Source organism: Podarcis muralis, chromosome Z, assembly GCF_964188315.1.
Source record: "Podarcis muralis chromosome Z, rPodMur119.hap1.1, whole genome shotgun sequence".
Taxonomy (NCBI): domain Eukaryota; kingdom Metazoa; phylum Chordata; class Lepidosauria; order Squamata; family Lacertidae; genus Podarcis; species Podarcis muralis.
Window position 1 is genome coordinate 16,281,619 of NC_135673.1, and position 13,546 is coordinate 16,295,164.

General features: G+C 45.7%; 1 protein-coding gene across 5 annotated transcripts in view; it reads right to left on the reverse strand.

The window, feature by feature from the left end:
• Nucleotides 1–101: 101 nt before the first annotated feature.
• Nucleotides 102–13,546, reverse strand: part of USP20 (ubiquitin specific peptidase 20) — a 37,887-nt gene continuing 24,442 nt past the window's right edge. For 2 of the 5 annotated variants that reach the window (XM_028714393.2, XM_028714389.2), the window contains exons 18-24: nucleotides 12,090–12,216; nucleotides 10,979–11,148; nucleotides 10,656–10,737; nucleotides 9,744–9,852; nucleotides 8,532–8,634; nucleotides 7,786–7,857; nucleotides 2,536–7,004 (exon numbers count right to left, since the gene is read on the reverse strand). In XM_028714393.2, coding sequence (XP_028570226.2) covers nucleotides 6,844–7,004; nucleotides 7,786–7,857; nucleotides 8,532–8,634; nucleotides 9,744–9,852; nucleotides 10,656–10,737; nucleotides 10,979–11,148; nucleotides 12,090–12,216 — 824 coding nt within the window. In that variant the 3' untranslated portion in view covers nucleotides 2,536–6,843. Of the gene's footprint in view, nucleotides 735–2,535; nucleotides 7,005–7,785; nucleotides 7,858–8,531; nucleotides 8,635–9,743; nucleotides 9,853–10,655; nucleotides 10,738–10,978; nucleotides 11,149–12,089; nucleotides 12,217–13,546 lie in introns of those variants that run through there. The other 3 variants (XM_028714390.2, XM_028714391.2, XM_077922668.1) reach the window with 3 other exon arrangements.

Sequence of the window (13,546 nt, forward strand, 5' to 3'; positions counted from 1 at the left end):
AGCATCACTACCACATCTCCTGCCTCAACACCTTGCCAGAGAAATTGGGTTTGTGTGTGTGTGATCTTGAGATAAAAATGGAAGCACAGCACACAAAGAAGTAGATGGGACACTTTATTTTAAAAAATTAGATAGCTCTCAAAGGGACAACTGATCCACCCTTTGATTCATTTCAGAACATATCCATAAAGCAAGTTGCAAAGGCAGGGGGTGGTGTACTTGCAAGGGGCTGCTCTTAAAATCATTCCAAAAAGCGCTTATGTCTTCTGTACATCCATGTCAAGACTTCTGGTCCGTGCTGCAGGCTGCCACGTGGGTCACTTGGTGACTTTTTCTTTTATGTAGCAAAATAAAAATGTGCAGAGACATGCAGGCCTTAGATGTCTCCCAGATCCAGAATGGCCCTGGGCTCCTGGAAACCCCAAAGAATATGGGCTTCAGTAGCCAGAACAGCTTTGCACAGAAAAGGATTGAGACACTTTGCTAAGATGAAATGAGTGTATTGGTGCTCCACACACACTTAAGGAGTTCAAAAGGCACTCTGGAGCACGTACAGAGCTCTGAGGCAGAGCCTCCAAATTTAACCTGAAGCAGATTAATAAAGCATCTAGTTTGCAAAAACTTGTGACCGTCTCATGATCCTATTGAAGAGGAAAAGTTATCCTTGCCTCTAAGAAAACAAATCAGCCTTCTCTGCCCTCTGCTCCCATCTCTCTCTTACTCTCCCTTAACATCTGTAAATATACAAAGAGAAAAGAAACATATTTACTGAAAAGTTGTGTTTTAATGCTGAATATTTTTCAAAGTTTCCTGCTGCATATTGACTCCATTGCTCCCTGCCCCCTCATGCTTGAAGTGTCAAAAAAAAGATTTTTTTAAAAAAGTAAGCCAAATTATATTTTAACATATAATGTCAAGCACTTTTTTTATTATTAAAAAAGAAATGATTTCTGTGTGAGTTTTTAGGCACTGGATTATTTTGCGTAGGTTTCAACAGCATCTTAATGTATGTGTGTGTGTGTTGTCTCATAACCCCCAAAAGTGTGTAAAAAATAACCGACAACAAAAAGGTTCTGGTGTTTGACCCATTTGTTTCTTGATGAGAGAATTCTATCAAATAAAGTGCTTCCATTTGAGAGCAAACACAGGACTTGTTAACTGTGATTTGGGGAAACAAAACACTTTCATCAACATTTGGCTCTTGGTCCTGAAACACCATCAAGAGATTATCTCTAGCTTTTAGTTAAGCACTGAGCCTGCATTTCAAACTCACAAGGAGGAAGTCTTCTCAGCCATCAAAGGGGATGATACACCACACTCTGAATACGTCCAGTACGTTTCCAAGCACAATTCGAAGTGCTGGTGTTGACCTTTAAAGCCCTAAACGGCCTCGGCCCAGTGTAACTGAAGGAGCGTCTCCACCCCCATCATTCTGCCCGGACGCTGAGGTCCAGCGCTGAGGGCCTTCTGGCGGTTCCCTCATTGCGAGAAGCAAAGCTACAGGGAACCAGGCAGAGGGCCTTCTCGCTAGTGGCGCCCGCCCTGTGGAATGCCCTCCCATCAGATATCAAAGCAATAAACAACTACCTGACATTCAGAAGACATCTTAAGGCAGCCCTGTTCAGGGAAGTTTTTAATGTGTGATATTTTAGTGTATTTTGGTTTCTATGGAAGCCGCCCAGAGTGGCTGGGGAAACGCAGCCAGATGGGTGGGGTACAAATAATAAATTATTTATTATTATTATTATTATTATTATTATTATTATTATTATTATTATACTGGAAGGTGAAAGCCAGACAAAAGGAATTAACACCTTCACACTGCATTATAGTTGAACTGAACTTCCCGCAAGACACAGTGATGGCCACTGACTTTGGATGGATTTAAAAGAGGACTGGACCATTTCATGCAGGAGATAAGGCTAGCCATGGCAACTCAGCTCTGCCTCCCTGATCAAAGGCAGCCATTCTTCTGAATGCCAGTTGCTGGAAACCTCAGGAGGGGAGAGGACTCTTGTGCCTGGGTCCTGCTTGTAGGCTTTTCACTGGGGCATCTGGTTGGCCACTGAGAACAGGCTACTCAGCTGGAGCCAGGCTTGTAAGGTTTGCAACTGGCAGCTTGCAGCAAAATTCCATGACACGAAATGATGCCAACTGGGCCTGCAGACATAGGCAGTTAAAAGCGAAGGGAGAAAGGGAAGAGAGGCGATAACAGAAACCACGTATCTGATGGCCCCCACTTAAAACTCTTTCCCCTCCCTTTCCAGGTGAATGCTTGCTTGCCCCATCAGGCAGGATGCAGAAGTTTGTTTAAAGGCCGGTGAGGGAGTTTGGCCGTGGGGGAAGGGGTCCCAAAGTCCAGGTGGCAAGGCCTTGGGGCGGGGTACATTTGGCCATTAGAGCCTGATGTTCAGCACCTATCCAGGCAGAGGATAAGGCAAAACCAGAGTGTCCCTTCTGGGGCCAACCTCAGCATTTTGGGGGGGGGGGGGAGGTGGACACTGTGATGGAGAATAAACACATGGACAAGCAAAGCAATATTTACACAGCTTCTGAATGCAAGCGTTTTTTATTGGCTCAACAGTCTTAGCACAAAAGGAAGGAATTTGAGCACAAGAGTTTGACACTCCATAACGTACTCGGTCTCTTTTAAGGCACCACCCACAGAGCACAAACAGAGGCTGCCCTTGAAAAGGGCATTCCATGGTAAGAGCAGGAATGACACCCCCACAGCAAGTCATCTCCCCACATGCTCCTCAGGTGCCTAGGAGGATGCTCTTTTAGGCATTTACAGATCCAGGTCAACAGGGAAAGCAGCAACAAAAAGATGGAGAAACTTCTGCAAGAGGGTTCTCTTTAAAAAGAGGCCGAAGTGGTTGCTGTTTGCAGCAGAGGATTTCGTGCTTCCAGAAGGCCACATCTCACTAATGAGATCTTCATGCTTCTCCCTCCGTTATCCGCTCTTATCCATTCCCATAAACAAAACAAAAAATGGTTGGTTTGGAGCAACCCCATTAAAGCCTGGGAGTGGCCAGAGAGGCAAAGAGGTGTGGGGAGGTGAGACTGCACTAGACCAATTACCAACACAAAACGATGTTGAGGGTACATGTGGCTGGACAGAAACAGAGACTGCAAAGCAACATGAGACAGGACCTCCCTCAAAAAGGTATCTCTCGTCAGCTGCTGAGCAGAAAAATGCAGCAGTGGTTTCTGGAATTTGGGGGGGGGGGCTCCATCTTCACAAGTGTGCCAGACATGTTGGGCTACATGGTTTTCCCTCAGAAACTGTCCAATCTGTCACTACAGATTGGAACTGTTCTAACGTTGGTCCTCCAGCAGTCTGGATGCAGGAGGCATTTCAGAAGGACAGAGACACACCCCTGTTCTCCCACAGCCAAAAAAGGAGGAGGGTGGGGCTGCTGGGTCAGGTGGGACAATCCGTCTTCCTTGGGTTCACAGGCAGCTGCACCCAAACATCAAGTATTGCCCACCTCCCTAGGAAGATGCTTCCAGTGTTCCTGGCTGCACATGCAATCAGGAGTGGGTCGTGCTGTTGTGTGGGTGCAACAAGATTAGTATGGGGTCATCAGGGGCTAATTCATGGGTACACATTTCCTCAAAATTCCTTCCTTCCACACACCCATTTTCAGGGAGGCCACAGTCAATAGGATGGGAAGAAGCTGATCAGCTGCACTTGTTCTTTATGTGAATGGGATTGTGTTCAAGGAAGGGGTGGGGGACAGGCATCCTGAATCGGAAGGTGGAGTTTTGCATCCTTACAAATAAATAAATAAATAAATCACAATGATGGGATCCACTTTGTGGTTTGAAAGCTCCCCACCACCAATACACACCAGAAAGGGGGGGAAATTATGTGCAATAGTAGGGGGAATTTTTGTCACTCTAATGCCTCTGGCTGAGAGAGAACACGAGCAACTCCTGACATTACTCTGAAAGGTCATCCACCCCACAAACATCTTCTGTGTCTGACTCCAGCAGAACTGCTACATCAACTACTGAAATGGTAGAAATCCAAGAGGAGGGAGGCGGGCAAATTAACAAGAAGAGGTGTGTGGCTATGCTTGGTGCCCGAGGAGTGAGCTAAAAGGTCAGGGCTGTTGAAAGGCCGCAAGGATCGCCAAAGAGAAAAGGACAAATGGGGAGGCCAGCAGAAAGCAGGAAAACTAGTTCTCCAAGCTTCCTCCGGGGTCACACCAAGCAGAATGCAGGCCTATCCAGTCAGGGACTAGGAAGGAAGGAAGCAAAAACCAGACAAATGCAAATCTGGCAAAGGTGTCTTCCTCTTTCTCAGCTGGGCAAAGGCAAGACTTGCAGGGCACTCTCTGGCCTGTGAAGCTGCAAGTGGACACCTGTGAGGCCTCATTGGTGCTAGGCTAGGCATCAAATTTGTGGGGAATTGCAGTCAAATATAGCTAGAAAAACATAGAGCTAGTTAATGCATGAAGGGGTTATTATCATACTACTTTGTTCCTAGACTTAGCTAGGTCACGCCCCTCGCCTGGAAGTAAGTTAAGTTTCCTCCTCTGTGAGTTTGCATGGTGAAAGAGAATGAACAGAAATAGGACATGCCTGAGCTTGCTTGCTACAAGCTCAGACTGTGTGCTTTAAGCTATTTCTGTATTTTGTAAACACCCTGTATTCTTCTTGCTGCTGCATGGAATAACACATGAATCTAACCTTTGGTGTTTTGTAAGTAAAGCATTTATACTTAGTAATGCTGTTTTCTGCCCGTTGAAAGAGGGGTAGAGAAGGGGAAGTGCTGTACACGGCTATAACAGGATATTTAAAAAGTCTAAAAACTTACGTCCCTCATGCTTCACTGTGCTGCATGATTCTGTGATTTTAAACCCAGGGAGGTATTTCTCTTGCTAAAGTGTGTTAAGTCCTGTGCTTTGGATCTAGGGACTCAGCCAAGTCTTTTATTAATTACTCCGCACATGTGATCTATATCTATTTTCCCCACAAAATTAACATCGCTTCCTACAAGTGTTACTCACTGTGAACAGGACAAGGTGACGGTGGCAGGGGCTGCGTTGTATGCTTTTTCAGTTCCAAAACATGAGAGAAAGGGAAACAAAGGAATGCAGAGAGTGTTTGGACTCACTCCCAAGGATGTCCACTCCCCAAGGGGAAGTCAGGGCCAGCCCAACCTGTCAAGAGCACAGGAAAGAGATCAGAGCTGTGCTTCTTTTTAGAACACAGCTGGGGAACTTTTTTCAGCCTGGGGGCCAAGTTTCCTTCTGGGCATCATCCTGGCAGCCACTTCCCAAAGATGGGTGAGGCAAAACATTAGGAAGAACTTTTTGAAGGTGAGAGTTGTTCGACGCTGGGATGGACTACCTTGGAAGGTGGTGGACTCTTCCTTTGTTGGATGTTTTTAAACAGGTTGGATGGCCACCTGTCTGGGGTTCATCAGCTGTGATTCCTGCATTGCAGGGGGTTGGACTAGATGACCCTTGGGTACTTTCCAAGTCTACAATTCTATGATTCTATTAAAAGTGGGTGGAGAAATGGGTGCAAATTTTACCTTTGCAAGTAGGCTAATTTCTACAAATGCTCACACACCTCTCTCTATCCTCTGTGCAGGCAAACAAAAAAGCACAGTCAGGCAGTGTTGTACCAAGATGGCTTGATGAGCTGTATGCTGAGGGGGCATAGAGACTATCAATCCATGGTAGTGAACACACTTTGCATGCTCACGGTCCCAGGTTCAATCCCTGGTACCTGAGGTGAACAAAAGGGTCTTAGGTAGCAGGGTTGAGCACCTTGAGCCAGAAGAGTGGATCACGGATGGGGAACTTGGTAGCCCAACAAGACTCGTAGAATGTAGTACAGCATCCGTTTTGTGTGTCGAAGGTCCTGGCTTCATTCCCCAATGGCATCTCCAAGTAGAGCTAGGAATGTCCCCTGCCTGAAACCCTGGAGACCCACTGCCAGTCAGTGTCGGCTATACTGAGCTAGATGGACCAATGGTCTGATGTGTTATAAGTAATCTTCCTAAGTTCTTATTCAGTTCAACCCATACAGAACCATGAGGACTAGGGTCTTTCTTTTATTTTGGGGTGAAATACAATAGCTCCGTGGTTGAGCACCTGCTTTGTACACAGGTCTGAGGTTCAGTTCCCAGCTTCTCCATGTAAGTCTCTCCTAGACTCCCTGCCTGAAATTCCCAAGAGCCGCTGCCAATCACTGTAGATCATACTGAGCTAAATGGACCAATGGTCTAGCTCGATATAAAGGAAACTTTCTATCTTCCCACTTAATTACTTCATGCTGGCTGAACAATTGAACTAGAATCTTTATTGGGAGGGGGGTGCAGCTCAGTGGCAGAGCACCAGATTTGCTTGCAGAAGGTCCCAGGTTCAATCCGCAGCAGTATCTCCAAATACGGCTGGGAAAGAGATCCTGCCTGAAACCCCTGGAGAGTCCCTGCCAGTCAGTGTAGACGATAAGGAGCTAGATAGAACAATGATTTGACTCACTACAACTTTTTATGCTGTGGTTTTTAAAAAAAAACTGTTGAAAGGTTTTGGAACAGAGGGGTTTGTTTAAAGAAACTCTTCAGGATTCAGAAACATTCTAAAGGCAGCTTCTTAACTCCCATCATCCACTGACCACTGGAGCATGCTAGCTGGGGCTGATGGGAGTTGTAGTTCAACAGATGGGGGGGCACAGTTGCCCCATCCCTGGAGTAGACTGTAATGGGTCTAGATGGGGAAATGGTGCGACAGAAGGTAAAGCTATCCACATGAGCCTAACCTCAGGGGCTCTGGGTGCCCCTGCGCCTCTCCAGTGTACCTTCCCCACATGGTCCGTTGTCTCTCAGGCCACCCGGGTCTCAGCCTCAATCTTCTGCTCCCCGTGCATGTTCTCCACCTCCTGCACCTGGGCCACATTCTGCCGGATGGCAATCTCGGGGCCTCCGCTGTAGATTGTGCTTAAGTAAGTCCACGTCTCCTCGGAAATCTGCCCGTAATCGGCTCCTGCCAAAAGAGCATAGGTAGCGGTAGAGAAAACGCTGGTGTGGGCAGGGCAGATCCAAACGGCTTCTGTCAACAGCAAAATTTTCTCACAGCATTGCTCAAAGCAGTAAAAGCATTATTAAACGGTGAGGGGAATTACTGCTATTGTTAACAGACAACTTAAGAGCATTGCAAAAGAGTGTTTATAGTGCTGTACAGGAACCCTGTGAGGTAGGCTGCTACTCTTTCCACGCTGCAAGTTGCAGAAGAGAAGCCCAGAGGGAACTAAGAACACAAGAAGAGCCTGGCTGCTACAGAAGACCAAAGGCCTGTCTAGTGAAGCACAGCGACCAGCCAGATGCCCCAATGGGAAGCCTGTAGACAGGATCCAACTGCAACACCAGCTCTGCCCACTTGTTCCCAGCCTCACTACTGGATCAGACAAGTGGCCCATCTAGTCCAGCTTCCTGCTCTCACAGAAGTCAACCAGATGCCCCAATGGGAAGCCCATATGTAGGACCTCAGTGCCACACTCTTACATGTGTTCCCCAGCAACTGGTATCCAGGAACATACTGGAGGGCTGAACACATCTATCCTGGCTAATAAACACTGATAGCCTTATCCCTCCATGAATTTGTCTAGTCCTCTTTCTAAAGCCACTCAAGGTCCTCTCCCAAACCACAGAATTTTCTCCTTTGCTTCAGCTTCACTAAGATCCTGTTTCTTGAGGGAGGCAGACAGAATGGAAAACAGGAAAGGAAGGGGGGGGGAGGCTGAAATAGCTGCTGTGAGGAGCCTTACCCTGCTTGACCTGCATGTGACCACTGCCTTTTGCCACAGCAATCTTGCTGTTGTCGATAGGTCCAGGTGGTTCTACGGGAAAAGAAGGAATACTAGTTAGCAGGTAGTACAGTTCAAAATTAAATTTGCCATAGTTCCATTTATTTATTCATAGCCCACTTTTCCTCCAAGTAGCTCAAGGTGGTGTATACACAGCCTCTCCCTAGTTCATCCTCACAACAACCCTGTGGAGTAGGTTAGGCTGAAATAAAGAGACAGAGGCAGGTTTAGACTGCCAGGCTAGGATATGGCAGACCGGGACTCAAGTGCCATGAAGCTCACGGAGGACCTTGGGCCTAGTCTCTGACTGTCTGCCAAACTCTCTGCTGTGAGGGTAAAATGGGGGAAACCATTCCCATCACCTTACATTCGTATAAAAGTTTTATCGTACTGTGACAACCATATGTCAGGAGTGCCTTGATGGTGTTTCCTGCTTGGCAGGGGGTTGGACTCGATGGCCCTTGTGGTCTCTTCCAACTCTATGATTCTATGATTCTATGATTCTATTCTATGATTCTATGACTTTGCCAGAACCACCATACTTGGGCTAGAGGCAGACGGGCTTCCCGGCCTGCCAGTTGGCCATCCCTACTGAATGAGAGAAACCCCCTCCCCTTCTGAGTCACTTCCGAGGCACTTGGTGGCAACCCTGTTCTCTTCCCATCCCTCCTTTTCCACTGCCAACTCCCCTCCCTGCCAGTCTTTACCGTTGTCCTTTCCTTTGACGAACGCCTCCCACTCACGGAACCACTGCATGCTTATGCAATAGATGACTCCAGGAGACTCTTCGGCCTGGAAGGCCTTGTTCAGCTGATGGGCAGAGGGCAAAGAGGGAATTACTACTATCATCATTTGTTTTATGATGGCAGCTAAAGGCAGTGGTGGGTAGAAAACACCAACACTGCCACCAGCCACCAGCTTTTGTAGGTTAATTTTCAAATCTTCCTTTTATGCTGAACTGTATTTTTAAGGGCTGGCATAAGCTTCCTTGCAAGCCTCTGGAGCTGAAAGGTTTCTAAGGTTTGTGGATGTGTCTCCTGCATTTTATGGATTGTATTTTACTGAGCTTGCAGAGACACGGAGCAGATCATTTGCTCTGTCGAGAGGTGGATGTAGACAAGGACAGCGTCAAGGGTGGCTGCAGTCAGACTGTTCCCTCCCCAACCACCTAAGAAGCCCTGGCGGAAGGAGAGTCTGACACCAGCTGCCTGGCCACTCAGTTTTGATTTGTGAGCATATTGCTCTTGGTGTATCTGTTGTGTTTTATGAACATCCTCAGCTGCTTTGAGGACTTGTCAAAAGGTGGGGTATAAATCTACCAAGCAAACACATGAAATCAAAGCTGCAGCCACCTTTGGGCAGAGGAAGGAATCCGTTGCTTGCAGCAAATTAACATGTTTGATTCTGAATGTCATAAAAAGAGATTGTGTCCACTGCCAGTCAGCAGAATCCATAACTGAGCCGGAGCATTCGTTTGTTTATTTAATAAAATTTATATACTGCCTGACTACAAAAAAAAACCCTCAAAGCAGTTCACAAAAAATATAAAACGATAAAGTTATCACAAAGAAAAATTTGCAACAATAACTGGAAAAATTAACATAACAATGGAGTAAAAACAGATTTAAGACATCAACTTTCTAAATATCTGGGCAGGCTTGTTTTTAGCAGAGAAGAGCACAGTGAAGGCACCTGCTTGTTATCAATAGGCAGTTGAGTTCTAAAGTTTAGGTGCTGCCACACTAAAGGATTTAGTTGTTACAAATGCAGAATGGGTCTTATGTGGCAGCTTCCAGATCAAGCATAAGGGAAGCCCCACATAAGGTACACTAGATGGAATTACACTGACAGCTAGTGGTACTACTTTGTACTACCACTATGTTTCCCCACCCCAGCAGGCCTATCTGCTGTGGGAGTACCTTGATGAAAGTGTCGATTTCGATCTTCCTCCTCTTGGCCAGGGCTTCGATCTCCACCTGGCACACTGAACACACGTAGAGGTGGTTGACAGCTGGGCCGCCACCGAACCTGAACACAAGAGAAGACTGAAACATAACCACAGAGGCAATGGGGGAGAAAGACCAAGCACACCAGCACCACATGGCCATATACTCCAAGCATTTGTGAATGCAGACCGCTTTTAAAAAAATAAGAAGACATTCCTTGGGTTCATCCAGGTTTAGTGGAATGTGTGGATCTACAGAGGTTGTTGGACTCCAATTACTACTAGCCCCAGCCAGCACAACCCAATGGTCAGGGGAGCCTGGTGCCCTCTAGAGCAGTGTTGAGTCCCTAGAAGTGGGTGGACTTCCAACTCCCATCAACCCCAACCAGTATAGCCAATGATCAGGTTTGATGGGAGCTATAGTCCAGCAACATGTGGAAGGCCAGCAACATCTGGAAGTTTTCCCATTGCTGACAATCAGTTCTGAGGCCATCAGCCACAGAACTGCTTTGCGGGTGTAGTACAGCTTTGCAGACCTTTATTTCTTTTATGTTGCGCCTTCTAGTGGCACTTCCCGGAAGGGGAAAAGACTAGGCACCTGCCCTAGCTGGATTACAATCAGCAGTTCAACATATGAGAGATTATACTGGAGGAAAGGGAGACAAAAGCAAAAGGGAGAAAAATAGAAACCAGATGCCAAAAGCTTCACAGAAAAAATGGGCACTGAGAAGGAATTTGAAGAGACAGAAAACCTGCATTGTGCTTGTGCTCTTGCCCCAAATGTAAGTTTTCAACTTGCTCTCCACTTACCCTAGGGACTAGGTACTTGATTTTACTAAAACAAAATGAAACAAAACACCCCTACCCCCAAACTTACTCCCCTTACCTGTTGTAGAGATACTCCCAGACGTTCTGGGGAAGAATCACCACCAAGTCGTCGATATAATGATATTTGTTTGGAGGGATGCCTGCGAGTAAATGAAACAGAGAAGAGGTAATGAAAAACAAGGTACCTTCTGGGTAGTTGCTAACACACCTGCAGGACACAAGGAACCACACGGGCTGTGCATGTCTGCCACCAGACATTTAAATCGTGTGGCTTCTGAGAGGAAAACTGGCTAGCTAGAAGCAGAAGTCAAGCAGATCCCTGCCTCTCAGCACAGCACCAAGTAATATTCCCTCAAGTGCAGCCCTCTCCCCCCCCCTCACCTCCATGGGAACAGAGGAAGGTATGGTTGGTGATAGGGCCTGGCTCCGCAAAGGTGTTGAATTTGTTGAGCCACTCGCGAGAGATGTAGAACTGGAGAAGCCCAGGTTCCTTCATGGTCGCCAGTGAGACCACTTTCTGCCGTTCCCGCACAGCCTCCTCGCTGCTCTTCCTGGAGGAAGATTATGAGGAAAGCGCAGAGGGTGGAGACGTCAGTATGAAGCAGCAGGAGCCACCACCATGCAGATCATGGGGCTGTTCCATGTTTAATTGCAAATCACAGGGGTTCTTTCCTATGAGGCTGCCTCATCATAATTATTACTATTACTTAATTACCTGCCCTTCATACTAGGGTCCAAGGGTGGGTTGCAACAATTAAAATACTATATTAAAAACAGCTGGCAATCATAGAAATAAGCTGGATCCTAGAAACTGAGCCAGACTCTTGGTTCATCTAGTTCAGTATTGTCTACAATGACCAGCAGCAGCTCTCCAGGTTTTCAAACAGGAAGTTCTTCTCAGTCCTACAAGAGAGGCCATTGGGGACTGAACCTGGGACTTTCTGCATGCAAAGTAGATGCTCTGCCAGTGAACTATGGTCCTTCTCCTATAAATAAAGTTAAGATTCTAGTCCTCGTGGTTTTAAATAAAGACTTTATTTAAACAGGAAGCTGCATTATACTAAGTCAGCCCACTGGTCCACCTAACTCATGGTTATCTACAGTGGCTGGAAGCATCTCTTCAGGATTTCAGACAGGAAGGGAGTCCCCAGGCCTACCTGGAGATGTTGGGACTGAACCTGGAGCCTTCTGCATGCAGGACAGGTACTCTGCCTCTTCGCCACTCCACTTTAAGGGGAAAGTGGAATTCACCAAGGAAATTCAAACTTCTAAGTTGGTTTCCATTGCAGTTCACTTGGATCCAAGTTAATTCCTATTTCTGCTACCTTGTTCTACTTATGCACTGTTAAACTTTGTTTTGTAAGTGTCTAAGGACTAGAATTAAATAAATTTGAATCTTCCTCCCAGGGAAACACTCTCTCATCAAGCTCTTCAGACATTTCTAAAAATGCTAGTTTCCCCAGCAAGGGCCAATTACTTTCGAACATCTTACCTGTAGAACAAAACATAGGCCTCTGCATTCTGTACAACTGTTTCGTGGACCTCCGTGACGTACTGATCATCAAATTCGTACCATTGGCCATTGATTACATTCTGGCAATACGCAATGTAGTGCCCACCTTTTAAGAAAGCAAGATTGGAAAGAGTCCCAAGTGAATGACCTTGAATATTGGTATCAAAAAATCATGGCATGTGAAAACAGCACCAAATCTTACATTGGATGTAAGATGCACCACTTACTCTAGATTAGAATATAACTGTAATAGAATTTTTTTTTGCACAATTTGAGATTTCAACAAGGGCTAGAACCTCCAGACACTTTTCAGATAATTTAGCATTCAGATAATTTAGCATTCATATACAACAAAAGCATTTTCAAGACAACCTTCAGAAAAAGCCTGGCAAATCTGGAACTATACTTGATAATCAGATAATGGTAATATTCTTTAGGTGGAGACAACTTTTATTCTCAGTTTTTTGTTTCATAACTTGAACTTTGTTATTTTAACCCGTGTGTCCCTATTTTAGTTTTGTTTTTCATCTTTTAACTATCATCTGTTTTTTAAAAAAATAATTCTTATTAAAGATTTTCTTGATTTACAAAAATACTTGCATTGTCTCTTTTTCAGGTTGTAAAGTCTTTTCTACAGATAGGTTACATCTGATATGAGACATTTGTGTTGTATACTGTATAAGGTCAGGGAAGAGGAGGAGAGAGGAGAGGTGGGGTGGTGAACCTTGTATTCTTTTCTATAGTGTACGTGTGGGGTTTTGTGTCAGCATCAACTGGGTAGATTCTCCTTCTATTCACTTATTACATTTCCTTGGTAGTAAGAGGGATTAGGAGGGCCCAGGGTGTGGTTGGTCGTCTGTAGTTGGCTGCAGTGAAGTTTGTTTGCATTTGTGAGTGGGGGAGGAGGGATTGTTGAGTCAAGTAAGTCATATCTATTTGTATGCTGTCAGTGGGTTCTTGTTGTCTTGTTGGGCTGTGTATGTGATCATGTCAGTTTCAGTCTGTTGGTTAGCTTTTCTAGTAAGGCTATTTCCCATACGATTTGATATCAGTGGTCCATGTTCACTCCTGACAATTCTCTCCACTGTCCGGCTATGATGCTTCTGGCTGCTGAGAGTAGGTGGGTGATAAGCTTTTTATAATGTGAGTGGACATTATTATCTTGGAAAAAGTTCAGTAGGGCCAGTTCTGGGGTGACTTCTAATACCTGTTCTGTTATTTTGCATATTTCTTGTATGACTGCCGTCCCAAAGGGTTGGATTTTGGGGCATTCTCACCACATGTGGAGGTACAGTCATACCTCGAGTTGAAGTAGCTTTGGGATTAATATTTTCGGGTTGCACTCCGTGGCGAACCAGAAGTAAAATGACGTCATGCGCATGCGCAGAAGTGGCGAAATGTGACCCGCGCACGCGCAGTCATGTCTTACGTTTACT